Source organism: Delphinus delphis, chromosome 1, assembly GCF_949987515.2.
Source record: "Delphinus delphis chromosome 1, mDelDel1.2, whole genome shotgun sequence".
Lineage (NCBI taxonomy): Eukaryota > Metazoa > Chordata > Mammalia > Artiodactyla > Delphinidae > Delphinus > Delphinus delphis.
In genome coordinates, this window is record NC_082683.1 from 1,344,427 (window position 1) to 1,370,507 (window position 26,081).

Sequence of the window (26,081 nt, forward strand, 5' to 3'; positions counted from 1 at the left end):
CCACCCCTCAGCCTCTGTGCCAAGGGCCCTCATCGGTAAGATTGGGTGATACTGAAAGGTGTCAGAGGGCTGTCGCGAGGAAAAAACAAGACAAATCGGCAAGGCACCTAGTACACTGCTGTTATCCCTTTCGGGTCCCTTTCACCCAAAGTTTGGGGGTTAAAGGCAGGTATTAGCTGGCATGAAATTGACAGTATTTTATGATTAAAGCCAACACGAACGTGTAACTGAGAAAACGCTGCATTCTCATAGATTTTCAAGATGAAACAAGACCACGGGAAAAGCTAAGCCCTCGGACTCCTCCACCAGATGGGACCCCCGCCGGAACTCCAGGACCCCCACCGCTCCGTCGCTTACCACCCCGCACTCCACGACTGACCCCGCCCCCGGCCGGGCGCTGCACTCTGCGCAGGCGCACCTCCAAGCTCCGCCCACTATCAGCGGCGCCATTGGCTGACGGGCTCATGCATATACAAAACGAGTGCCCGGGAGCCTATTTTGCTTACGGGCAGCTGCGGTAGGCGGGACAGGGGCCGGGGCCGGGGCGGAGGGGGCGGGCTGGGGCGGTGGGGCGTGTCCGGGGCGGAGCCGGGCCGCGCGTAGTACTGAAGGCTGAGCGGACTGCAGGAGAGCGGGCTTGCTGCTGGGGTCCGGGGTGGCAGTCGCCATGAGTACGGTGGACCTTGCCCGCGTGGGCGCGTGTGTCCTGAAGCACGCGGTGACCGGGGAGGTGAGGCTGGACGGGCTCAGGGTGGTGGGTGCGCCCCGGCACCTGGCAGCGGCATCCGAGGCTGGCGCTGGGGCACAGGGCGGAGCTGGGGGCGCAGGCTGGGCGCGCAGGCTGGGCGCGCAGGCTGGGCGTGCGCGGCGTTGGCCGGGGGCACGGGGCGCGGGAGCGGGGCCGGGGGTGAGGACGTGCGCACGGGCGGTGGTCCGACGGCGCCTCTCACCCGCCCCGGCGCAGGCCGTGGAGCTGCGGAGCCTGTGGCAGGAGCAGGCGTGCGTGGTGGCCGGCCTGCGGCGCTTTGGCTGCATGGTGTGTCGCTGGATCGCCCGGGACCTCAGCAGCCTGAAGGGGCTCCTGGACCAGCACGGCGTGCGCCTGGTGGGCGTGGGGCCCGAGGCCCTGGGCCTGCAGGAGTTCCTGGACGGTGGCTACTTCGCAGGAGGTGCCTGCACTCCCCACCCTCCTCCCCCTGCGGCCCCCCCTCAAATGCCCAGCCCGCCCTGAGACCCCTCCTCAAACTCAGGGCATTCACTGCCTCCTTCTTGCACAGCCTAGGCCCTTCTCTCTCCAGGAGCAGCCTTGATAGGCTACTGTGTCCCCTCCCCTCCCCTCCCCTCCCTCCCCTCCCCTCCCCTCCCCTCCCCTCCCCTCCCCCTTTCCCTCCCCTCCCCCTTTCCCTCCCCTCCCCCTTTCCCTCCCCTCCCCTCCCCCTTTCCCTCCCCTCCCCTCCCCTTTCCCTCCCCTCCCCTCCCCTTTCCCTCCCCTCCCCTCCCCTTTCCCTCCCCTCCCCTCCCCCTTTCCCTCCCCTCCCCTCCCCCTTTCCCTCCCCTCCCCCTTTCCCTCCCCTCTCCTCCCCCTTTCCCTCCCCTCCCCTCCCCTCCCCTCCCCTCCCCTGCCTTCTCCGGCTGTGGCCTCTACCCGCCTGCCCCAGACATGATGTTCTTCCCACTGTGGAGGGCTCAGTGGTGACTCTGGCCTGCAATCCAGGGCAAAGGTCTTTACTGGGTCAGTTGCCAGCTCCTCGCCTCCCCAGGAGCCAGATCCTGAGCTTCTCCAGATGCTTTCCCCAAGGAGTATCTGGGATCAGAGCTCAGGCGCCGCTGCCTCCCGACCCCACCCCGCTGGACCCCTCCCCTCACAGAGCCCTGGGCCCAGTGGCAGAGTCCAGACAAGTCCTGCTTCTCCCTTTCCACCTGTACCTCTGGGCCTCTGCCTCTCCTCTAACAATGGGGACAGTCAGCCCTGCTCTGCCCCTCCTGGTCCTTGGTGGGCGAGCTGGGTACCAAGGGTGGACAGAAGGCCGGATGCAGGAGGGTGGGCCAGGGGGGCAGGTGGGCCTGGGGCACCCACCTGTGGCCTCTACTTTTCAGAGCTCTACCTGGATGAGAGCAAGCAGTTTTACAAGGAGCTGGGCTTCAAGCGGTGAGCTGGGGGCTCGGGGCTTCACCGCTCCCTTCTTCCTCTTCTCCCCTCCCCCTCTCCCTGGCCAAGCCGGCTCTGGGGCCATCCACTGCTCCAGCCAGCCCTGCTGGGCTCTCTTTTGGGTGCCGAGTGTCTATTATGGGCTGTAGGTTAGGCTTCTCACCCAGGGCCTCCCCACAACTGGCTGCAGAGGGCACCTGGGCCTAGTGCCCCAGTCAGGGGCCACCCTAGCCACCTCGGGTGCATCTGCCACCGGCTGGCTGCCTCCTCTGATTGGCAGTGCCAGCTGAGCCGGCACCCCCGGGCTCACCCAGTCCACACTCCCCACACCCTCTGTGGGGCCCCAGGCCTGCCAGCCCACCGGCTGGCTGCCTCCTCTGATTGGCAGTGCCAGCTGAGCCGGCACCCCCGGGCTCACCCAGTCCACACTCCCCACACCCTCTGTGGGGCTCCAGGCCTGCCAGCCCACAGGCTGGCTGCCCCGTGCCTCCTGAGCCCCTGGTGAGATGGGGCGGGGCCTGCCTGTGGGAACTGGTCTGTGCAGAGACCGGAGGCAGGCGCTGGGCTGTCTTTGGTGAAGAGGCAGAGCCTGGACAAGCCAGCCGTGTCTCGGCAGGTACAACAACTTGAGCGTCCTGCCGGCCTCCCTGGGGAAGCCTGTTCGTGATGTAGCCGCCAAGGTTTGTGACGGCCAAGGTCGTGTGGGACTCAGGTGCAGGGCCTTCTGTCTAGGACTGACCTGGCCCGCTCCCCTCCCCCCAGGCCAAGGCTGTCGGCATCCAGGGCAATCTCTCCGGGGACCTGCTGCAGAGCGGAGGGCTGCTGGTGGTCGCCAGAGGTGGGCCAGGGGCGGGGCATCAGGGGCCACCGCAGGGTCACGGGGTTGGGGGTGCAGGGCCACATACTCAGGTGGGAAGGTCTTGATGAACTCGACCCTGCCCTCATCCTCCCTCCCTCCGGCTTCCTGGTCTCAGCACAGTTACCCCCGTAGTGGAGTGGCCCAGCTCTGTCATCCTAACTGGGCGGGGTGTGGCCAGAACAGCTCACTCATCTCAGTAACCAGGTGGGGTAGTGGCCACACAGGGGCACCCTGACGACGCCCCCCCCCGCCCGCCGGCTGCAGGTGGAGACAAAGTGCTGCTACACTTCGTCCAGAAGTCTCCAGGTGACTACGCCCCCCAGGAGAGCATCTTGCAGGCCCTGGGCATCTCTGCGGAGGTCTGTACCAGTGAGCCGCCCAAGGTGAGCCCAGGTCTGGGGCGGGCGCTGCGCCAAGAATGCCGCCCCCCGCCCCCCCCCCCCCCAACCCCTGGGTGAGCACTCGCTGTGGCCAGGTGCTGAGCCAGACCTTGTTGGCTTTGGGTGATTCTGGGCTCACAGCAGCCCCGGGATGTCACTGCCACCCCACTTTGCGGTGACGGGCCAGGGGCAGGGTGGCCAGATGGGCAGGCACAGCAGGGCCCTCTCCAGGGGACAGGGGGCTGGTCAGGGGCTGCAAGGCAGAGGAGGGGCCCGTCCTCTCAGCCTGGGAGGGCTGGGGTTTGTCCCAGGTGACCGTTGCCCACGTTAGTTTAGCATGGTGCTGGTGGTCTACCTCCTGTGCCCCGAATGGAGGGGACTGTCCAGCACACTCCTCCTCCTGCTTGGGCCACAGACCCCTGGAGGGTGGGATCCGCTGCTCTTGGCCCCGGGGAGTGTGGCCAGGCTGACGGGGCCTCTGCTGGCTCCGCAGTGTGATGAGGCGTGCTCAAGGTGAGGGCCCCGGGCCTCCAAGGATGTGAGCGGCGTCTCCTGCCCTGGGCACACTGGGAGCTGGATGTGAACAAATTCCAGAATCTCTGGGCTGGGGCTCAACTCTGCCTGGTCTGCAGGCAGCGATGAGCATTAAACTGCACTTTCTGGACAGTGTTTCTTCATTGCCTCTGAATCTTGCGTCCTTGGCAGCCCTGGCCACCCCGGCCTTCATCGCTCTTGGCTTCGTGCAGGCCAGCGGGGCGGTCATGCCTCCCGAGGCGGCACCTTCCCTGCTAGCAGAGTCGCTTTCCCTGGTGGGTTGTTGTTGGTGGACGCGCCCCTGCAGCCTCCCTGGAGACCTCAGGCCTTTGGCACATGTGGGTCAGGGGTCTGAGAACAGGTCCAGGGTGTGGGAGACGAGGGTGGGATGGGCTCCGTCTGATAGTGAGGAAACTCCCCAAGCTCCAGGCGGGAGCCTGGCCCGGAGGGGTGGGAGCTGACTGGGTTTCCAGGGAGGAGATGGTTTCCATTCCACCCGCTGGAGTCTGGGGGACAGTCGGGGACTTTTAGGGAAAGGGCTGCTCTGCCAGCAGGCCCTTTACTCACGTGAGACTTGTCATGTGCGCCCCGCTGGGGGTGGGGGGTAGCCTGGGGGGGGATGTCCGGTTCCCCCGATGCCCCTGTCACGAGGCGGGGAGGTGACAAGCACCTCAAACCTAACAGGTCTAGAGCAGAACTCCTGTCCTGCCCCGTCAGGAGCTCTCTTGTCTGAGTTCAGATGACTTTCTCAGCACCCTCCATGCCCCTGGTCCAGGCCTGGACAACCACAGTGGCCTTCTAGCTGGCGTCCCAGCGTCCCCAGCCCCCAGCAGAGCCTCTCTGTGGTCATTTAAAAACTCAGGGCAGGTGACAAGGTTTAACCGCTCACTGGCTTCCAGTTACACAAAACCCCAAATCCAGATTCTGGGCTGCAGCTCAGATCCCCCCGCCCCTCTCCTGGAACTCAGCTCCTTCCTGGGTCAGGATCCCCTCTCCCTACCTGAACTGTGATCCCCGAGGGCGGGCATTTGGGGGCATCGTGGTCATTGCTGTGCCCCCAGCAGAGAGACCCTGGGGGAATTGTCAGGAGCGCCCTGCCATTTCCTCACTTGGCCACCAGCAGTCAGCGGCAGGTGCAGCGGGAGAGTGGGGCACTTTCTCAGGTATGTCACCCCGACGGCCGGCCCTGGGCCCTGCTACACAGACAAGGCAGCCGACTGCTTTAAAGCCTTTACTTAGCTCAAGTCTGAAGCTCGTGGACGTCTGAGGAGGACGCGCTTTGGCGAGCGGGCAGAAGACTGATAACCGTGTCTACAGGGCTGCGGTGGGCGGTGTGGATCCTCGCGGGCGGGCGCGGAGGGGGCTCAGGGCCGGGTCGCACTCCAGGCCGGGCGCGGAGGCCGGGCGCGGCATGGGTGGGTTGGCTGCGGGTGGGTCGGCCGCCAGGAGCGGGGCGCACGCCGGGTCCTCGCTGGCAGCACCGTCTCCGCGCGCACGGGGCATCTCGGGTCGGCGGGTGGGCGTGGGCCGCGCAGCTCGGCTTGGCCTTGGCTACCAGACATGGCATCGCACCTTCGGGTGCATAGGGGAGCCCCGCGCGCAGTGGAACGCGTCTGCGAAGGCGGCCAGGTTCTGCAGCGAGCCCAGCACCCTGCGGGTGGACGGAGGAGCCTGAGACAGCGCCGGCCCGGGCGCGGGGCTCAGGGGCACGGGGGCCACTTGCCTGTACTTCAGGGGGCTGTGGACGTCGGTCTTGATGGACTGGATGGCGAACTCGGGCCGGTAGGACCCGCACCACACCTGTGGGTGCATGAGGGGCATGTCTGCGGGACTTGGAGGAGGGGCAGGGGGATGGGGTGCAGGGGCAAGGAGGACCAGAGGGGATGCTACGGGGGCACCGTGGGCCTGGGGAGGCAGGCGCCCCTAGGGCTGTGGCACGGAGGGAGTGCGGCCTGGTTCCTCTCTGGGCACAAAGGAGTCCCGTCAGGACCCCCGCTGCTCCTTCTTGGGTGGGGGGAGGGAAGCCAGCGGGTCACCCCTCTCCCTCCACAGCTACGTCTGAATCTTCCCCGGCTCCAGCGCCACCACCATCCTTTCCCTCCAGGAAGCCTTCCTGGCCCACTAGTTCTGGTTCTGCCTGGCTTGCCCGCCAGGGTGTCCCTGGAGGCATGTGTCAGTGGGGGCCCGCCAAGGGTGCAAGTGGGGGAGCCGGTTTCCAGCCAGTGGGGCAGGGGACCGACCCCCACCTGTGCATAGCTGATGAAGAACAGCTGCTTGTTGGTCAGCTGCAGTCCTGGCAGCGGCTGGTCCTTGCCGCCTTCCGCCACCCACTTCAGGTAAGCCTGCAGGCACCAAGCGGGTGCTGGGCCAGGGCCTGCCCTCCTGGGGGCAGCACCGGGCTGGCCAGGACTCCAGGGTCCTTGCATTGGGGCGGAAGGGAGGTCTGGCTTCCGGCCCTCCTCCGGTGGGGGTCCTGCCCCTGCAGCGTGGGGCCTCTGAGAACCCCAGGGACCATCGGTAGGAGCCCACTGCCTGGGCAGCCCGCCACATGAATGAGCGCCTGACGGCCAGTGCCCGAGGCTGCTGGTGCAGGGCTGTCGCTGAGGCTGGCGGGCGTTCAGTGACTGTCACTGCCTTACTTGGCAGTGGGCAGTGGTCTCCCCAGAGCGCGGAGGCCTCAGTTAAGCTTGGGGTAAAGTGTGGGCCTGCCCGCCTGTGGCCGGCAGGCTCCCCCAGGGCTCTGCTGCCTCCCTGTCAGATGAAGGGTCCCGGGATCTGCCTGGGCTTGGGAAGGGGTCAGTCCCTGCCGCGCTGAGGGGCCGTCCCTGCCTGGACCTGGTCGCTCCCCGCCCCACCTCCTCGGGGGCCCTGCTTGGACGCACCTTGTAGGCCTGCCGCACCCCTCCATTGTCTGCGATGTTTTCCCCGAGGGTACTGAAGCCATTCACCTGCAGGCGGGAGACAGGATGGCGGGGGTGCCCGGGCTCCCCAGCTCCGCCCTCCCCCAGGCCAGGGCTGCGGTGTGTCCGGGTGGTGGCCGCTCACGTTCTGGTCGTCGGCCAGGTCCCAGGAGTAGTTACCATACTGGTAGACCATGCACTCCGACTGCTTGCGGAAGTGCTGGGCCGAGAAGTTACTCCACCAGTCCATCATGTTCCCGTTCTTGTCGAAGTTCCGGCCTGGATGGGGGCGGGGGGCTGCCCACGAGGCCCGGCCTGTGCAGCGCCAGCCTCTCCCCCACGTCCTCCCGGGAACCCCAGTGTCTAGAGCTCACGTGAGCAGAGAATGGGCCCCCTGTCACGGGGCTGCTCAGGCCCTGGGGGATGGAAGGCTTCAGTGGTGTCCATGCCATCCCCAAGGTCAGGGCCCGGGGTCTTGGGTCACAGGACCCCAGAGGCACTGTGGACTAAGGAGCCTTGCTGTGGCGTCCACACTCTCTAAACCCCAGGGGAGGGGAGCGCTGGACCCTGGGGACATGGGGCTGCCCTCAGAAGGTTTCGCTGGTCTAGCCCAATGGGAAAGGCAACCTCGCTGGGTGGCAGCTGGAGGCCCCTGGAACCAGGCAGGAACCAGGCGGGGGGCCCCCGCGCAGCGGTGGGAGGGGTGTGTTTGTGACTGGAGGTGCGGCTCTGCCCTCCAGGCAGCCCCGTACCGTTGTCATCAAAGCCGTGGGTGATCTCGTGCCCGATCACCATCCCGATGCCCCCAAAGTTCAAGGCCTGGGGCTGCTCCTTGCTGAAGAAAGGAGGCTGGAGGATCCCGGCAGGAAACACTGTGCGAGGAGGCGGCGGGGGGCGGAGTGAGCTGTGGGCGAGCACACCTGTGCGCCAGGCTCGGGGTGGGTGCACCTCGGCGTCCTGGCATTTAACCTCACGGCCGGGAGGTGAAGGTTATGATCCCCTGCCGCATTTTACAGAGCAGAAAACGTAGGCTCTGAAGGCAAGACGGCAGGGCTTATGGGGCGTGGGGTGAACATACCAATCTGGTTTCGGTTTGGGGAGTAGAACGCATTCACCGCAGCGGCCCCGGTGATCCAGCTGTGATAGACAAGTGGGTCATTCAGAGCCCAGGTCTCCTGGGCCTGCCCTCCAGGTCCCCCTACTCAGCTGGCCAGAGCCCACCCTGACCCATGCACAGCGGTCATGCCACGAGGCCAGCACGGCCAACGGCCAGGGCAGGGTCTAGGCCAGTCCAAAGCCCTGGCTTCTCCCTGGGACCCCAGAAGCAGAGGGCGGGTGCAGGGGCGCTCTGAGTCAGACCCAGCGCCCTCCCCCGCTGGCCCATGTGCCCCCCTTCCCTGTGCCGTCCCCACTCACAGGTTTCGGTCCACCTTCTCCCGAAGCTTCCTGAGGCTCCGCTGGGCGCCAGCCTTGAGATTCTGCAGTCCGTTCTCAAAGTACAGGTGCTCCGAGAAGTTCAGCTACAGGAGACGGGTGGGCATGCGTGCGGGGTCCTCGAGGGGCCCGGGGGTAAGGGAGGTCCAGGGCGGCTGGGGACTGGCCTCAGGACTCGCCAGGCAGTCCCAAATGTGGCCCACAGGCTCTGCCTGCAGTGGGCTAGGGGCCAAGCCTGGCTCTGTGCACTTACCGGGCAAGATCCAAGTCCCTCCCAGCCATGGTTTCCCCACCTGTAATGGGAGGCGATGCCAGAGCCCCAGCATGCGGCCAGGCGGCTGAGCTGTGGACGGATCCGCCCCGGTAGCTGAGGGCCCAGGTCCTCGGGAGCTGGCTCGGGGCGGGTTGGGTTGGGGCCAGGGGGCGGTGGGGCTGTGTGGGTGGCACGCACATTGGAATACTCCTCGTCCAGGTGTTTGTTCCCCTCCTCCAGGATGTAGTCGGGATACCCAACCTGCTCCTGGATGCTCATGGCCTAGGGAGGAGATGGGGGCCGGTCCCTGCCCACCCCACTGTGGGCATCCTGGCTTTGCCCCCGCCGTGTGGGTAAGGGGCTAAGGGACTCGCCCTCCTTGCAGGCTGTGGGGAGGCTAATGGGGACAGAGCGTGGAAGGGCTCGACCAGAGACCGACCTTCGCACCCGGCCGCCAGCCAGGGGTCTGGGGTCGGGCCGGGCAGAGCTGCTTGGCTGCCGTCACACCAGCCCAGAGGGGGTCCTGCCCCCTGGGGCCGTGGCCGCCCCCGCGCATTGCTGGGGGGTCTCGCCTCTGCCCGCAGCCCCTTCCTGAGCCCCCCACCCCCAGGCTCACTGCCCTCATCTCTGAAGAAGGGGTGGCGACGATTACCCTGTACCCCTCGCACCGGGGCCACCCTCTCCCAGCCTCCTGCCCACCTTCTCCTGGGCCGCCTTCTTGGATGACTTGTCCATCCAGCTCAGCTCGTCCAGGGTCTCCATGAACACTGCCCGCAGCTGGTCGATGAGCTCTCTGACCTGGCGGGGGCGCGTGACCCTGGTGCCCAGCTGATCGGCATTGGGGTCTCTGCAGGGGGCCGCGCCGAACGTGGTGGGGGGTTGGGGGCGGAATCTGACCCCCTGGGACAGGGTCCCCACGGCAGCACTCTGTCCTGGGTGGGCCTAGGGCCTGCCAGGCCCTGGACCCACACCTCGTACAACTTGCCCCCTTCCCAGGCAGGCCCTCAGGGCTGGGGGTCGGGGCCAATAGCTGTTGGGGGCCAGAGGCCTGGGGCGGGCAAGGCTTCCCCGCATCCCGCTGTGTGATGGGGCGCCGGGCAAACACGTGCTCCCCGGTACCGCTGAGCACACAGGCGCTGCTGGGGCGAGAGGTGCCACGGGCTGGTGTCCCCTGGCCCAGGGCGGGGTCTCCGGGCACGCACCATGTTCTTGCTGTCCCTGGGGAAGGCCTCCTTGACGTAGAGTGAGCCCACGGCGCTCTCCATGTTACTGTTGACGTAGCTGACGCACTCCCGCCAGCGCACCTCCTGTGCCGACGTGCCGTACAGCGCCTGGCACGTTTCATTTCACCACGTTTACCAACGTCTGCTTCCCTGGCCTCGGCCCCAGTGTGCCCAGGGGCCAGTGGGGGACATTGGTGAACTCAGACACCCCCTTTGAACACCGCCCCTGGTGTGGGAGGACCGGGTGTGCAGTTTGGAAGGCTGGGCTCCCGGCCCAGGCCGACCCCGGGGTGCGGGTGCCCTGCCCGGCCCCGAGTTCCTCCTGGCCCCTGTCCCTGCCACCCTGGCCTGGCTGTCTGGCCGACTCTGCTCTCAAGGACTCCAGCCCTACCCCAAAGCACAGGCTGGCGTTGACCTTGGGGGCCTTGTCTAGCTCAGCCGTGAGCCGCCAGCTGTCTGGGCCCTGGTTTTCCCGTCTCCAAAATGACGATGAGAATGTCTGCCCATCTGTCCCTGGGGACACAGGGCACAAGATGGAAATGTGCCCCCCGTCAGATTTCTGGCCCCCAATCGTGGCCCCCTCGGAGCTCTGCCCAGCATCTGGCCACACGCTCCGGGGCTGTGGGGTTTCCTGCCTCTTAGCAAGTCAGTGTGACTCATTCTCTGTCCTCTGAGCTCTGGGATTCAGCTCCCTTCTCCACGCTTGGCTCGTGGCGTCCTCAGCCCAAGACGGCAAAGCAGGAGGCCTGATTGCCACAACGGCTTCTGCCCCCATCTCCCCGATCGGGGCCGGACCCCTGCGTCCACTCGGCCTGTGCCCCAGCAGCGGCCAGAATGACCACACCAGGCGGGACATCGGACTGTGGTTCCCGCTCTTAACACCCCAGTGGCTCTCAGTGCACGTGGAATCCGCATGCTGCTCTGGCCCATGGTTGCCTCCCCCTCCTCCCCGACCTCATCTCCCTCCTTCCCCCATGTGACCCCGGGGTCCCTGCCCCAGGACCTCTGCACTAGCTGTTTCTGCTCCTGGGAATCTGGCCTGGGTCGTTCGTGCCTTGAGGTCTCCATGGTCGCTTTCTCAGAGAGGCTCTCCCTGCCCTCACCCCCTCCCCTCACATCCTACTTGCTGGTCTTGAAAGAGCAGATTGTGCTTTGTCGATGGCTTATTGTTAGGCTGCCCCAAGAGGGCGTGTCTCATGAGCCTGGATCGCAGCTCTGATCCCAGGGTGGACCTTGGTGCTTGGCCCACAGCAGGTGGTCAGTGTTAACAAGGAAACAGGCCAGGCTGGGTGCAGGGGCAGGGCATCGCTCACCTTGCGGTAGTTTGCGCGTGCATCCTTGAATCTCTGGCTCAGGCTGCTGATGCGGTCCAGGACCAGGCGCCAGACCAGGTAGTTCTGCATGGTCCTGGGGCAGGAGGCAGAGGGCAGCGGATAGAACAGGTGTGCGCTGTTTGCCCAGGGAGAGGGTGTGGTTTATGGGCCCTTGGACAGCAGGCTCCACACCAAACAGAGACTTCAGGGTGGTGGAAAAAATCTCCAAGACGACCCACAGATACATCCTGCCTGCCCCTGGATGACTCAAGGAGGGGTTCGCATCTCTAATGTAAGGTTCCACTGCCCACAAACATTTGACCCCATCATGTCCCTCGCACCTCAGAGTAATGCTTTATGGGGTTCTCTCCTGAGAGGAGGAGCTGTTGGGGATGAGGAGAGAGCAGGGGAAAGATGCTGACACCTCTTGGGACCTTCCTTGAGCCTCACCTGGATGAGTAGACATCGATGATGTCTTCAAGATTCTGGAGGTAGGGGATGCCATAGACCACCACTTCCTCATCTGGCAGCAGCTCGATTTTGACAGAGGATAGCACAGATTGTATGAAGAGAGTCCAGTTAAATCCCTGGAGAAGGAGGGAGTGAGGAGAAAGAGGGAGAGATGGGGTGGTAGACACAGTTCTTGGGCATCCAAGAAACCCAGCCCCCTCTAAAGAATATTCAAAAAATAAGAGAGAAGGTGCAGGTAATCAGAATCAGGAAAAAGGTGGGTGACATTACTACAGAGCCTACAAACAGTGAAAAGAGATTATGGCAATATATTGGAAAATCCAAGTGTAATGGAAGAATTCCTGGAAAAACACAACTCAGCAAAAAATGAAAGGAGATAGAAAATATAAATAGTTTCGTATGTAAGAAACTGGATTATTTAATTTAAAGTATTTCCACATAGAAATTTCCAGACTCATCCGGCTTTTCCAGTGAATACTATCTGACATTTAAGGAAGATATACCACTAATCTTAAACTTTCCAGAGAAGGAAAAAAGAGAAAACTCTTTCAACTTGATTTATGAGACCAAGAATAACCTTAATACCAAAATAAGGACATTAAAAGAAAAGAAAACAATAAGCCAGTCTCATTTATGATAATTGATACAAAAATTCTAAGCAAAATATTAGCAATCGGAATTCATCCGCACCTATATAAAATGGATAATGCAACACAGCCAAATTAGATTTACTCAAGGAATACAAGTGTGGTGTAACATTTGAAAATCAATATAATTCACTATGGTAACAATACAGAAGGAAAATCACATGGTAATTTCAATAGATGCAGATAAGGCATATTAAAATTGACTATTCATGAAAAAGATTCAGCAAATCGAAATAGAAGTTCTGTAATCTAATAAAAGGATGTGTACAACAGCAACAGTGGCAACAAACAAAACCCCACAAAATTCTACAGCAAACAAAATTAAATGAAAGCTTGCAAAATGTTGCAAAGCTTTTTTTCTGAGATCAGGAGGGAAACAAGATATCATGGCTTCAGCCTTATGCTGAAAGTCCTAGCCAGTTCAATAAGACAAGAAAAAAATTAATAAGGATTGAAAAGGGATCACATAAAACTTATTTTTTACAAAGGACATGATTCTGTGTCTATAAAATATTAAAGGATAAACTGTTAGAACTACTACATGCTTTGAGTAAAATTGCTGTATACAAAGTATTGCTGTATACTAGCAACAAACAATGAGAGAAATTGCAAAATGATACCATTTACAATAATATTAAAAAACCAAGCACCTAGGAACCAATGTAATGAAAGATATGTAAGGCCTTGAAGTAGAAAACTATAAAACTTATTGAGAGAAATGAAAGAAAACATAAATATATGGAAGTAACTATATGGAAGTTTCATGGATCAGAAGACTCAACCTTGGAAAGATGTGGCTCTTCCCCAAATTGATGCTTAGATTTCAAGCAATCCCGGTCAAAATCTCAGCAGCATTTTGTGTGTGTGTGTGTGTGTAATTGACTAGCTGACTTTGAGTCTTGTAAGAAAATGCAAAAGATCAAGAATAATTGATTTGAAGAACAAAGTTGGTAGACATCAAAACTTACCACAAAGCTATAGCAATGGAGGCGGTAGGTTCCGGCACATGAATAGACAGAGAGACCATTGGAACAGAGGAGAGTTCAGAAATACACACACAGGTACAAACGCACAGACCCAGACATGCACTAGGCACAAGCGTGCAAAAAGGCACTCGGTCTTTAATCAAGTTGGCACACAGCGCAATGGCTGATGGGGGAGTCTTCTCAGTAAATGGTGCTAGGTCATCTGGACAGCCACAAGGAGCAGATGAAACAATTCCTTCTCACTGTACATAAAAATCAACTCAGGGTAGACTGTCGACCTAAACAACCTTGGCGGGCAAAGATTTCTTAAGCAGAACACAATGAACGCTAGCCATAGAGACAGGATCCATCCGTCTTTGGATAAATTGGACTATTTTAAGCCCTCTTTTAAAATAAAGAACCAGTATGAACGTGTAACAGTAGGCTGCCCACTGGAAAGGACATTTACTACACAGACACTGACCAAGGGGTCACATCCAATGTATTCAGAGAACTAAAAGTCAGTGAGAAGAAGGCAGATATCCGAGTAGTGCAGATGGGCAAGAGACCTGAGCAGACACTTCACAAAAGGGGGCCACTGCTGGCCAATCAGTGTGAAGTAGTGCTCAGGGAAAGTCAAATCCAACCCAGATGAAATTCCGCAACACGTTCATCTGCAACACATCCCTAGATGGGCTAAGACGGAAGGAACGAGCACCGCCAAGCACTGGAGGGGGTGTTTCACACACTCCTGTTGGGGAGTGTACATCTGTATGATGATTTTCGAATGACCTGTGTCCTAAGACCTGGCCACTTCATCCCTATGGACACCTGACAGAAGTGCTCGCGCGTGTGCCAAAAGACGTGCATGGGAATGAGCGTAGCCACATCGCTCAGAAAAGTCCAGAACTGGAACAGCCAGAGGCCCAGCCAGAGTAGAACGGGAGCACAGCTGTTGAGTGTTCTTAGGATCGATCGCACGGGGATCAGGGTGACTGAGAGGCCGCCGCTGCCCCAGCGAGAGGTGTGACGACGGTGAGAAGTCGTCTCACCTACAGAACGTAGGCGAGAGCAGCCCGGCCCACGCGTGTGGTGGAGGCCGGGTGGTGGCTGCTTTGGGGAGGAGGGCAGGGAGGGGGGCTGTGTGGATGGGCTCACGTGTGGCAATTCTAAGCTCTGTGAACGCATTAGAGTCCAGACACCCTGAGCCCTGCGTTCCTGCACGTGGCCACCCCTGCTCCGGGGCGTCTCCGCGGCACCTTCTGGCCATCTGCGTCCCCCATTCCTCTCACTTCCCACGTTTGGTCCATTTGCAGGTCCTGCTGTTCTCCCTTCCAAATGAATCCACGAGCCATGCCTCTCAGCCCTTCCGCTGCCGCTGTCCCAGGCCGCCACCTGGTCCCGCCTAGGCTGTGCTGCAGCCTCCTGACCCGTCTCCCTGCTTCTGGCCCTCAGTCCCTTCCCTGTGTCCTCAGCAGCCAGGTTCTCTTCGCTATGAGTCAAGTCCTGTCCCATCAAAGCCGGTGCTTTCAAAATGGCCCCAGAGGCCCGACACGGCCCACCCTCCCTCCCCGGCCTGGGCTCGGCCCCAGCCGCCCTGCAGCCCCGGCCTCAGGACCTTGGCACTCACTCGCTGTTCCTCTGTGCCCGCCTTGCCTGCCCTCCGACACACTCTGCAGGCCACATCTCTTTTTCCCCCACCCAAGCCCTGGGCGGGGGGCTGCCTGCTTCGTTTATGGATGGAGTCAGTGCCAGAGCACGGCTGGCCCCTCCAAGTGCCCGCCTGGGAGGGGGCGAGCTGGCGGGCGGTGCGGGGTGGTGTCACGGCAGGCCAGCGCTGGGAGCCGGGAAGGAAGCGTGGGGGACGACGGGGCCTTCTGGGGCGCCAGGTGCGGGATCCCCGGGCAGGGTCCCCCCGAGTTCTCCCGTCTTGTTCTGTGGCTCCAGACACTTAGGTGTTCTGGTCACAGGAAGGACATTCAGGCCCTGCCCCTGCCGGCGGGCTCCGTCCCCAGCTGCACCGTCTCCCCTGACCTGGGCCTCGGTCGCCGCAGTCAGCTGGCGGTGGCTAGAGCCACGTCCGGACCCTTCTTCCACAGGAGGAGGCCCCTCTGACGGCTCAGGACAGGCTGAGTGAGTGCGGGGCCTTGGGGGGCGCAGGGCTGAGCTCCCCCTTCCCGGGCCTGGCCAGCGGGAAGGGAGGGTCCGAGGGTCCGGCCGTGGGGCCCTCTGTCAGGGCAGAGCTGCGCTGGGGCCCCGAGCCGGGCCTGGGGACAGGAAGCCCCGGGCGGGGGGCCAGCCCGACGCGGGCGGCCGAGTCAGCAGCCCCTCGCAGGCCGCTCTCCCGCTCGGAAGACCTGGGACGCCGCAGCCAGCACCTCACAGGCGGGTGGCCCCGCGTCCCCAGGCAGCCAGCTGACACCTGCCGTCCTTGTGTGGACGTGTCCCTGTTTGGGTGACCGGTCCCGTGGGCCCTGCTTGGTGTGGGCGTACTTGAGGCTTAGGGGAGAGCGGCGGGGCGGGTACGGCTGGGGCTCACCTTCAGACCGAACTCGTTCTGGAGCTGTTCCAGGTCCATCCTGTGGTACAGGGCGGTGACGTCGTGCCGCTCCTCCTGGGGGGCCGTGGCCTGCAGCGGGGCGGGTGGTCACAGGGGCGGGGCGGCTGGCCTGATCCCCCCAACCCCGTCCGCCCCCGGTCCGCGGCCTCACGTTGGCCAGCTGCGTCTCCAGCTCCAGCACCTGGGCCATGTCCTCCCGCACCAGGTCGCTGTTCTGGGGGAGGTTCATGTCCGCCCGAAGCATCGTGGCCACTGACGTCATGAACTGCAGGTAGGCTTCCCGTACCTGAGCCAAAGGGTGCAGGACACCGTCTGGCAGCCTCGGGCACCTTGGCCCCCACGGAGCTCTCTGTGGGGGTGGGGTGGGCATATGCCACAAAGCAGCCCTCGGGATGCTCAACGGCTTGGGGGTTCCAGACGGCCCACGCCTCCCAGACCAGGGGCCCTCGGCGCTGGGACTCATGCTGCTGGCAAGCCGGCGGGTGGGAGGCTGTGAGCGCCGCGGGTGGACGGCGCCTGCTCCGCACACCTGCTGGATGGGCTGCTCGCCGACCCACAGCCGGACGCTTAGTGCCGGGCTCCCTGCTGCCTCCCTTCTGCGTGTGACCCCGTGCCCGAGCAGCTCGCACGGGACCGCAGACCGATTCCAGCGGACTGCACGGCTGCATATAAAGTGCGGGGCACACGGTAGGTCCTAGTAAAGGCCCAGAGCCGTCGGGCGCCAGGGTTCGGGTGGGCTGCCCTAGCCAGGCTCGCCCAGGCCGGGCGTCAGGAGCTGGGTCCTGAGGCTGTGCGTCCCTCCTGGACCCACCTTCTTGGGGCCTGTCTGGGCGGGGGTTCCTCACTTGCAGGCAGGGACCGCAGAGGCCACGCCTTCCCAGGTACTTGGCATCAGGCTGGGCTGATGCCGCCAGGCCGGTCTTGGCCAGCAGCTGCCGGGTCTGATCCGTGGCTGCCAGGCGTGAGCCCTTCCAGGGGCCCCAGTCCCTGCTGCTCTGAGCTGGGCTCCTTGGGCTGTTCTCGCAGCCCCACTGCCCACTCCACGGCTCCTTCTTTTGGCCACGCTTGCCTTTTCTCTTGGCTGGACCCTCCCGGCCTAGCTCACAGCCCACCTCCTCCACGAGGCCCCCCACACTGCTTCCAGGCCGTGGGCCATGTCACCTCCTGTCTTTCAGTCTGCTCCCCGGCCTTCCCCCCGACTCCCCCCTCCACACCCCCCGGCCCTGTCCCGCGCGCCTTGCTGCTGTCCGGTTCCCCATCTCTCTTCTCCCGGGTGCAGGAGGAGGGTGGCTCCGGGAGCAGCCTCAGGGCCCGGGTGGCCTGCACTCAGACCTCTACAGGCCACGTGCAGTGAGCCCGCGGTGTGGACCGCAGTCCTGCCCTGGCGAGATGGGGATGGCAGGTGTGCCCCTCGGGGCTGCAGGGCTGAGTGGATCCCCGAGCCTGCCCCTGGGGGTTCAGGGACACCCCTACGATGGTGACAAAGGCACGGGTCCACGTCTGCATGTCCAGCCCTCAGTGCCGGGCTTGAGCCACGCAGGTGGCTAGCTGAGGGGCTGGTGTCGAGCGACACACAGGGAGCCGGGCCACAGGCGGGCCCTGGAGTGACGGGCGGAGGGCGCCCAGAGTGGAAGGGGCCGGCGGGAAAGCGCCAGGCGGGCAGGTCCAGCGTCGGCTGCCCCTGACTCACCTTCTGGTCGCTGCCCTCATTGAAGTAGTGCTCTCGGGACGGCATGCCCAGGGTTGGCTGGTCTATCTGGAGACAGAGCGTGGGGCCCTGGGCATGGAGCCGGGACACCCCTAGCCCTGCCGAGGTGCTGCGCCTGGTGGGCACGGGCGCTCCATCCGGAGCGTGTGCAGGTATTGGGCCCCGACCCCTGCTCTGGGGCTGGACTGCAGGTGGGCTGAGGGGTGGCCAGGGGGTGCGGGCCACCCACAGGGCCCCGGACAGCCCCCCTCCCAGAGCGGAGTGTGTGCTCCACGCGGGGTCCTCTGTGGCCTATCTGTGGCCAGTGGTGGCTCTTTGAGGTCGGGCTTTCTGTGCTGCTGCCAAAGGCCTGGACGGACCGTCCCGAGGACCAGCTCGGCACCCGGGCCGCCCCTCTGGCCCAGCAGAAACCCAGGCCATTGGCACAGGTCCCCTGAGCTGCAGGTGTGGATGACAACAGGGCCCTGGGAGCATTCGCGGGCCACCCGCCCCCTGTGGTAACAGCTGTCTCCCCGCTGCCCTGCGGGAGCCCCCAGCCAGGCCCAGGGGACCCGGCCTGCCCGGCCCCCCTGCGCGGCTCGTACATAGATGATGTGTTGGCTGGAGTTCTGCTCGTCGTTCCAGATGAAGAGGTCGATGAGGACCCGCCGGTTGAACTGCGCGTTCATCACGGCCAGCTGCTGCTCCAGTTCCCACCGGGCACCTGGGGGCCGGCACCCCGTGCTGGAGACCTGTCAGGACCTGGGGTCCTAGCCCAGCCCCTCGTCCAGAGTCCACGGGGATCAGCAGGGCCCGGAGAGCAGCGCTGTGCGCCCCCGACCCCCCGAGAGCAGGGAGCAGAGCCCATGCTGAGAGCCGGGGCCGCGGCCCTTCCCTAGGGCTCTGGAAGGGATGCCCCTCTGCAGAGCGGAGGGGCCCAGCCGCTGGGAGCCCGCCAGCAGCTGCTGCACACTCTCCGGCTCGGGCCTGGAAGGCCCAGGGCCCCCCGCCCATGCGAGGCCGCCACCAGGCCCTGCCTTACCTACACTCTCGCTCCACTTGTCCGTGGCCACTGGCCAGCCTCCTACCGCCTTCAGGATGTCCAGCAGGGGCTGCGAGTCTCGCTTTTCTATCTCACCTGAGAGGGGAGGGAGCGGTCGCTCACCCGATGCCCTGGCGGGGAGGTGGGGGGGCGGGCGTGACACCCGCCGCCGGCACATGGACCCGCGGGGATGCTGACGCCCAGCGCGGAGCCTGACCCTCCCGGTGCAGACTCCGCAGCACAGGACACGCAGGGGCCTGGAAAGAGCAGGGACGGGACGCAGGCGGGAAAGGGGCCTGGGGTCGATGGAAGCACAGGCGTCACCAGGACAAGGGTGTGGAAGGGAGGCCCCGAAGCTCAGAGCAGCCCAGGCAGCACTCTGGAAGGCCGGGAACAGGCAGGGGTGGGGGTCCACGCCGGCGGCTGGGAAGCCCGCGTGCCCTCCAGCTCCAGCGCCGGGTGGACTGAACTGCTGACAGAGCACGGAGCACAGCTTCCCAGCATGGGGGCGCCCAGGAAGCTTGGGAGAACTTGGCACAAGAACCCGCGAGGGTGGGAATAGAGCTGGCCCGCTGCTGACGGGGTGGAGGCTTGGGGCGGGGAGGGCCTCGCCGGTTGGTCGCTCGACCTGGAGGGGCGGGCTGGGAGGGGGGCGGTCCAGGGGGAGGGGGCGGCTCCAAGGGCGCCCTGATGGGGGCCGGGGCCTGGGGGAGCGAGAAGCAGGCTGTCCCACGTGGCTGGTGGGGGCACACTGGGCTTGCTCTCTTGGGTCCTGAGTTGGGAGCAGGGACAAAACCTAGGGAGCTGCCAGGGCCGGGTCAGGTCGGCCGTGTCGGGCAGATCGTTACAGGAGTTACTGTTTGGCTTCCTGCGCTGGTTCCTGTAGTGACGGCCTGGCCGCCTGGCTGCAGACCGGGGGTCGGAGTTGTGTTTTTATACACGGTCTGGCCCTGGCCCTTTCGTACATTTGGTCTCTCAGGCCAGAAACTCTATACAGGTGGGAACTTCACCTGGCAGGTGCTGGCCAGACTGGATCCCGTGACCTCCTGTTTCCATGGGGAGGAGAGGAGCGCGCCAACCCAGGACACCATGGAGACACCCCGATAATGCTGGGGGCCCTAGGCACACCAGAAACAAACCCCGCCCTGCAGGAGACCCCTGGGGAAACAGCCAGCCGCAGACCCTGGTGCCGGGGAGGGGAAGCGGCCCCCAGAGCAGCCGGAACCACAGGCCGGGTTTGCAGGCCCCCAGGCAGGCGCCTAAGGGAAGACGGGCCGGAGGGGCCCCAAGTGTGTGAACCTCTTAACAGGAACCAAAGCACTGGGAAACTCCCCCCACCCCTGCCGCACAACACACACATACACACAAACACACACTCAGACATACACACATACACACAAACTCACACACACATAGACACGTATACCCATATACACACATACACACCATAGGTAGAATGCCCAGATACACACATATATGTACACACAATACACACAAAACACACACATACACACAGACACATGGACACACACACATATACACACAGACACACACACGCCTACACACAGACATATACACACATATACGTACCCACACACACACATGCACACACACACAGACACACACACATATACACACACGCCTACACACAGACATACATATACACACATATACGTACCCACATACACACATGCACACACACATAGACACACACACATACAGGCATACAGACATATATATATACCCCCCCACACACAGACATAATACACATATACGTGTACACACACACATACACACATAAACACACACACACACACATGTTCCTACACACATGTGCACACACACACACAATAGACATGCATTTGCGTCTACACACACACAATACACATATACGTGTACACACATATACACACAAACACACACATACACACAGACACACACACACGCAGACACACAGACACACAGAGTAAGATTTTCTCTCGATCCTGCCTTCAGTCAGGCTCCTGCACCTTCTGCTGGGCCCATCACCGCACCTCCTGGTAAAATCCAGTTTTAGCAAGAACTCTGCGTGGTCGTTTTAACGAGAAGCCCCCCCGCCCCTTGAATATCTGATCCCTCTCGGTAGCTGACCGCAGTCCTCGCCCCTCACTGTCCCCCAGGTGATGTCTGACTGCCTGGCCTGCCTTCGGCAAGAATCCCATTAGGTTAGTTTTGCCAGACACGCCCCCCCCCATGTTTCCTGTTAGTAAAATCTTCCATTCACTGACCCCTCCTGCCCCTCGGCTATAAACCCTCACCTGCCTGCCCTCACTGTATTTGGAGTGGAGCCCAATCTCCTTCCCCTCTTGCTAGACCCCACCGCGGTGATGCCCGCACCTACTGAGATGGCCCTGAAGAGTCTGCCTCTTACTATCTTTACCAAGTGTCCTGAATAATGTTTCCTTCAAACCACACACAGGCACGTGCACACACACGCGTGTGCATTTCCCTGGGCACAGTGTGGCTGGTGGGGTCAGGGTGTGAGCCGGTCCCGGGCAGCTGGCAGTCAGCCTGGACCCCGTAGGGCACCTGGGCCCGGTGGCCAGCCAGGGGGAGCACACAGCTCCCACCGGCACGACTTTGGAGAGGCGCCCACTCCACTGTGCTCTGTCTCAGGGCTATGGGGTCCTGGAACAGGGTCCTGGCGGGGCAGCTCCATTGGCCACTCACTCTCGTTCATGCAGGAGCGGTACAGCATCTTGGCCTTCTGTACAGCTGGCCGATCCTTGGTGGTAGAATTCTCCAGCACCCCTGTGGGCAGAGGAGAAACCGGACAGAGGCCTGAGGAGGCTGCTGGGGAGGCCAGGTCAAAGGTGCCCGTGTCCCTGCCGCACCCAGTGGAGGCCCTTATCCCAGGGGACTCCCCCTCCCCTGGGCCCACTGACCCGATGGGCCGTCCCCACTCCTTGGGTGGAGGCCACGCTCACCTTTGAGAATGATCTCCAGCTCATCCTGGAGGATGTCGAAGACGCTGTATCGCGAGCTGGCCTCGGGGATCACATGGCGCTGCAGCCAGCCCCCGCACGCGTACTGGTAGAAGTCGTCACAGGGCTTCTTGGACGGGTCCATGTTCTGGAGGATCCTGGCGGCTGCTCGTCCCCAGGGGGTGCAGAGGAAGAGGGGAGATCCGGTGTGGACAGCCCGGTGGGCTGTCGGGGATTCAGTCACGGCCCTGTGCCCTCAGAAGCGTTAGTCAGCCCGGGACCTCAGGGAGGTCAGCAGCAGGGCCTCCAGTTCTAAGGACCCCACTTATCAGCCACGTGAGCTCGGACCCCGTGACCTCTCCGATCCTCCGCTCACGCATCTGCGAATCCGGGACGCCTGGGTCACACAGATGGCCAGGTGTTGGCCAAGCCCGCCCGGCTCACCGCGAGCGCTCAGCACTGGCCCTGCCCTGGAGCCCCCTCACCGGTCCGTGCGTCCGTGGGGGAGGGTGGCTCTCGCCCACGATAGGGGTTTGTTTTCTGTTGGAGCAGATGGGTTTGCTCCCAGAACCCCATGTGGCACGGACAGTGGGGCCCCCATGTTCCCGGCAGGATGCTTTCAGCAGAGGTGGCCAGGCTGGACCCCAAGCCAGGACCCTCCCTCGCCTTCTGTTCCACTTGGCTGGGACCTCACAGGGGGCAGCCCCACAGGAGTCCATGCACTACCCCAATCCATTTCTGAGTTTTTACACTAGTGTTTCTTCACACCATTTTCACTGTGTTTTATCTGGAAATAATGGCACGTGGCGCCCAGTTTTAAGACAAATTCCTGGGAGACAACTTGAGAGAGTGTGTGTGTTTGTGTGACCTGCCTTCTGTAAGTGCAAAAAAGAGCGCCTGGGGTCCCTGTGCCAGCTTCACTGTGGTCACGGGGGCCTCTGCAGGCAGGGAGCAGCTTCCTGGGGGGCAGGGCAGGTGAGACACCCGCAGTAGAGTCCCTGCCCCCAGGCACATCCAGGGTCTGCCCACCAGCCAATGCCGCGTCTCGGGAGTGCGGTGGCTCCCTGTGGCCTCAAGCAGCGCCTGTGCCAGCATCACGGGGGGCCCCCGAGCCCCCTGGCAGGGCTGTGGGAGGCTCGGAGGGAAGGGGGGCTTACCTGCCATCACGCAGCCAGGGGTGGTGCAGGTTTCGCTTGCGTCCCTGGGCTTTTGGACGTCTGCCGGCAAGGAGTAGTGTGAGCACTTGGCGAGGATGGTCGGTGCCGGTGGGGCTGGCAGGGGTGGGCGGGGCACAGGTGGGGTGGGAAGGGATGGGGCCGGCAGGGTTAAACCTCGGCCACCCCCACCCCCATGGGCGGTCCAGCCTGGGCCCTGAGGGCATCTGGAGGGCAGCCTGCATCCTCCCTGGGTGGCCCAGTCCTGGGGCCTTAAGTGAGGGTAAGCTCATTCTGGCTTGACCCCTGCAGTGACCCCTGCAGTGACCCTGCAGTGACCTGTGATCCCCACAGCTGAGGGCTGAAGTTGGCCATTCTGCCCTCCTGCCTGTCGGCCCAGCCAGCCTCACCCATCAGGTGTCACCTCCTCCAGACAGCCTGCCTGTGCTGCCCCGTCCCTGCACGCCCTTCCTCCCTCCCAACCCCCCACCCCCTCACCTGCTGGTTGTATCAGTGTGCAGCTGCAGAACCTCAGGAGCCGCTCCCTGAAACTGCCGGTTCCCAGGCGCCCAGGGAGCATTCTGCATCAGCAGGTGCTCACGGCTGCATCCCTGCCACTGCCCTTTCTTCCCACGGGACCCTGGTGCCCTGGGCAGGGCCCCCGTCCTGCCGCACACCCCGGGCCTGCAGTGGAACCCAGCCTGCCCATGCGGGGTGCCATTTCCTAGCACCCCCCTGCTCGGGTCGTGCTGGGAGGGAAGATGGGACTACCTCGGGGTGTTCGCTTTACAATGGTCTTCTCTTCCTTTGAGAAGCAAAGCCGGCTAGTAAAGAGTGGCAGCTGCTTCCCTGGGGAGAAACACAGAACTCAGCTCTCCTGCTGCCACCGCTTCCCGGGTGCCTTGGGGCCGACCTGGGGCAGCACAGGCATTCTCCTGTGGAGGGGGTCCTGGGGGCTCTGGGGATTCCTTGTGTAGGGCTGTGGCCCCCTTCCCGCTGTAGTGAGGGCTGGTCACCAGGCACACCAAGACACAGGGGCTCCAGCAGAACTCAAATCTGAGCAGAGGGGGAGGCCCGCCGGCCCTGGGGCCGCAGCTGCTGGGCCCAGAGGGGTCCTGAGGCAGGACCTCTCCCCTAAGAAGTGCTCTCTGACATCCTCCTCTACCGCGGGGCCACGGGCCTCACCCAGGCGGGGGTGGGCAGCCCCTGGGGTCTACCAAGACAGGGATGATAAGCCCTTTAAGGGGGAAAGGATGTCCTCTGGGGGGAATCTTCCTGGCCCACTGGCCTCAGCTCCAGCCCCTCCACCTGTGCAGGCAGCTGAAAGTGCAAAGCTGCCCTCCCTCATTTGTCCACTACGTAGGGGGGCGGGCACGGCCTGGAGGGGGTGCAGGAAGGGGGCGTGAGTGCAGGGAAGGGGGTCAGGTCCAGGGAAAGAGCCCACCAGGCATGGCCACCTTCCCCACCAGGGAGACCCACGGAGAGGTGGGCAGGAGGGAACAGGGCCTCATTCAGGTCAGGGCTGTGGGCAAGCCTGGGACCCGGTTCAGCCCGGCCCCTGAGACCGCAGAGGGTGTAGGAGGCCCTGAATGTGCTGGGTGTCCCCTGGGGGCCTGGCCATTGGAGGGAGTATTTATGAGATGTGTGATCTGGGGGGTGGGGGTGTGGGGAGAGGTGTTTCTCCTCCACCTGTTAGTGGCTGCTCTTTCCACCCATCCATTTGTTCGTCCATGAATCCAACATTTGCTAATATTATCAACCAGCCCTGGTGCTGGGCTCTGGAGATTCAGACCTGAGTCCCACACGGGCACTGCCCTTAAGGGGCCCCCAGTCCAGTGGAAAAGGAGAAAAGTGATGCATAGATTGAGGCAAACCGTGGACGGTCCCATGGATCAGAAACAGAAATGCAGTGCTCAGTGGGTGCTACGTCTGTCTGCCCCACGGGCATCTGCCAGTCTCAGCAACCCAGAGCCTCTGGACAAGGGCCACGCCCTCGGTGGAAGAGTGGACTAGGCATCTGAGCTCTGGCCAAAGAGATGGTGGGGGAGAAGGGGTCTTTGCTTCTGATTAGGATGCAGAAGGTCTAAGCAGACTGTGGCTATTTCACCTGCAACCGGAGCAGGAGGAGGGGCAGGGCTCCTCCAGGAGGGGTATGGAGTGGGGGGATTTTTAACAAGCCCTTTGCTCCTGCCCGTGGGCTGGAGGGAGGGATCCGGGTTCCAAGGAGCCCCTGTCACACAAGCCTCTGGTTCCTGCTCTGGGGCCTCCCATAATGCATGGCGGTGATGCAGGTGAAGGCAGGGCCAGGGCAGGAAAGCTGGGAGAAATCCTCCTTCATGAGGAAACAGGCAAATGTGACCCATGACCAAGAAGAAAACCCCAAAACAGTTCAAAGTGGATTCGTTGGTGACCAGGTGTCAGAGTTAGCAGACAAAGTCTTTAAACTCACCATGATAATTAAGATAAAGGGTCTTGTACAAAAGACGGAAAAATATGTAGATAGATGGTGAATTTTACCAGATAAATGGGAATTCTAAAAAAGGACTAAATGGAAATGTAATAGAAAGAGTGAGGAATTCATTTTTTGGGTTTAAAAACACACTGAATACTGCAAAAGAAAGTATTAGTGTCAGCATATATAGGTCAGTGTCAATGATCCAACCTGAAGCACAAAGGAAAAGATGAAAAAACCGAACGGAGAAAAACATCTAAAAAACACCCAGAGCTGACATGGTAGTTAACAGTGAGAGACTGGGTGATTTCCCCTAAGCCTGGGGACAGGCAGCACTGTCCTCTCTCATCTCTCCTATCCAACATCACATGAGAGGTCCTGCTGGTTCAATATGACAAGAAAAGGAAATATAGGTAACACAGACTGGAAAGGACGTAATAAAACTCTATTTGCAGATGACATGGTCATCTATGTAGAAAATCCCAAAGAATCAAGCAAAACAAAACAAAACAAAACAACAACAACAACAAAAAACTCCTGGAACTAATAAGAGACGATAGTAGGTGGCAGGATACAAGATTAATATACAAATTGCTTTCTTATATATTAGCAATGAACAACCGGAATTTGAAAATTTCAAAGCAATACCACTTACAATAGCACCTAAAAAATGAAAAAGTTAAGTATAAATCTAACAAAATATGTACAGGACCTATATGTGGAAAACTATAAAACACTGATGAAAAAAATCAAATATGTAAAGAAATGGAAAAATATTCCGTGTTCACGGACTGGAAGACAGCATTATTAAGATGTTGATTCTTCTTAACTTGATCTACAGATTCAAAATAATTCCAATCAAAATCCCAGCAAGCTATTTTGTATTTATTGACCAACTGATTCTGAAGTTTGTATGGAAAGGCTCAAGTAGCTAGAACAGACAACAACAATGAAGAAGAATGAAGTTGGAGAGACACATGACTTGATTTCAAGACTTACGATAAGGCTACAAGTAATCAAGATGGCATAGTATTGGCAAAAGAAGAGACAAATAGATCAATGCAACAGAAAAGAGAGCCCAGAAATGGACCCACA

The 26,081-nt window shown here is 61.4% G+C and overlaps 2 protein-coding genes across 3 annotated transcripts in view; one reads left to right on the forward strand and one right to left on the reverse strand.

The window, feature by feature from the left end:
* Window positions 1-588: 588 nt before the first annotated feature.
* Window positions 589-4,045, forward strand: PRXL2B (peroxiredoxin like 2B). 2 transcript variants are annotated; one of them, XM_060026368.1, is made up of 7 exons: window positions 589-730; window positions 965-1,169; window positions 2,098-2,149; window positions 2,766-2,829; window positions 2,912-2,987; window positions 3,273-3,391; window positions 3,882-4,045. In XM_060026368.1, exons 1-7 carry the CDS (start codon window positions 668-670, stop codon window positions 3,903-3,905), a joined length of 603 nt encoding a protein of 200 aa, XP_059882351.1. In that variant the 5' UTR covers window positions 589-667; the 3' UTR covers window positions 3,906-4,045. The 2 variants fall into 2 exon arrangements, with proteins under 2 accessions (XP_059882351.1, XP_059882437.1); XM_060026454.1 differs by lacking the exon at window positions 2,766-2,829.
* A 1,428-nt stretch (window positions 4,046-5,473) lies between these two features.
* Window positions 5,474-26,081, reverse strand: part of MMEL1 (membrane metalloendopeptidase like 1) — a 31,698-nt gene continuing 11,090 nt past the window's right edge. The window contains exons 2-23 of the mRNA XM_060026575.1: window positions 23,306-23,383; window positions 22,538-22,597; window positions 21,384-21,545; window positions 21,127-21,207; window positions 18,418-18,513; window positions 17,981-18,099; window positions 17,379-17,444; window positions 15,840-15,974; window positions 15,668-15,757; window positions 11,496-11,632; window positions 11,046-11,139; window positions 9,712-9,840; window positions 9,209-9,307; window positions 8,708-8,791; window positions 8,239-8,342; window positions 7,901-7,959; window positions 7,575-7,694; window positions 6,968-7,101; window positions 6,805-6,870; window positions 6,169-6,264; window positions 5,646-5,722; window positions 5,474-5,573 (exon numbers count right to left, since the gene is read on the reverse strand). Of these exons, the coding sequence (XP_059882558.1) occupies window positions 5,474-5,573; window positions 5,646-5,722; window positions 6,169-6,264; window positions 6,805-6,870; window positions 6,968-7,101; window positions 7,575-7,694; window positions 7,901-7,959; window positions 8,239-8,342; window positions 8,708-8,791; window positions 9,209-9,307; window positions 9,712-9,840; window positions 11,046-11,139; window positions 11,496-11,632; window positions 15,668-15,757; window positions 15,840-15,974; window positions 17,379-17,444; window positions 17,981-18,099; window positions 18,418-18,513; window positions 21,127-21,207; window positions 21,384-21,545; window positions 22,538-22,597; window positions 23,306-23,383 (2,186 nt within the window). The remainder of the gene's footprint in view (window positions 5,574-5,645; window positions 5,723-6,168; window positions 6,265-6,804; window positions 6,871-6,967; window positions 7,102-7,574; window positions 7,695-7,900; window positions 7,960-8,238; window positions 8,343-8,707; window positions 8,792-9,208; window positions 9,308-9,711; window positions 9,841-11,045; window positions 11,140-11,495; window positions 11,633-15,667; window positions 15,758-15,839; window positions 15,975-17,378; window positions 17,445-17,980; window positions 18,100-18,417; window positions 18,514-21,126; window positions 21,208-21,383; window positions 21,546-22,537; window positions 22,598-23,305; window positions 23,384-26,081) is intronic.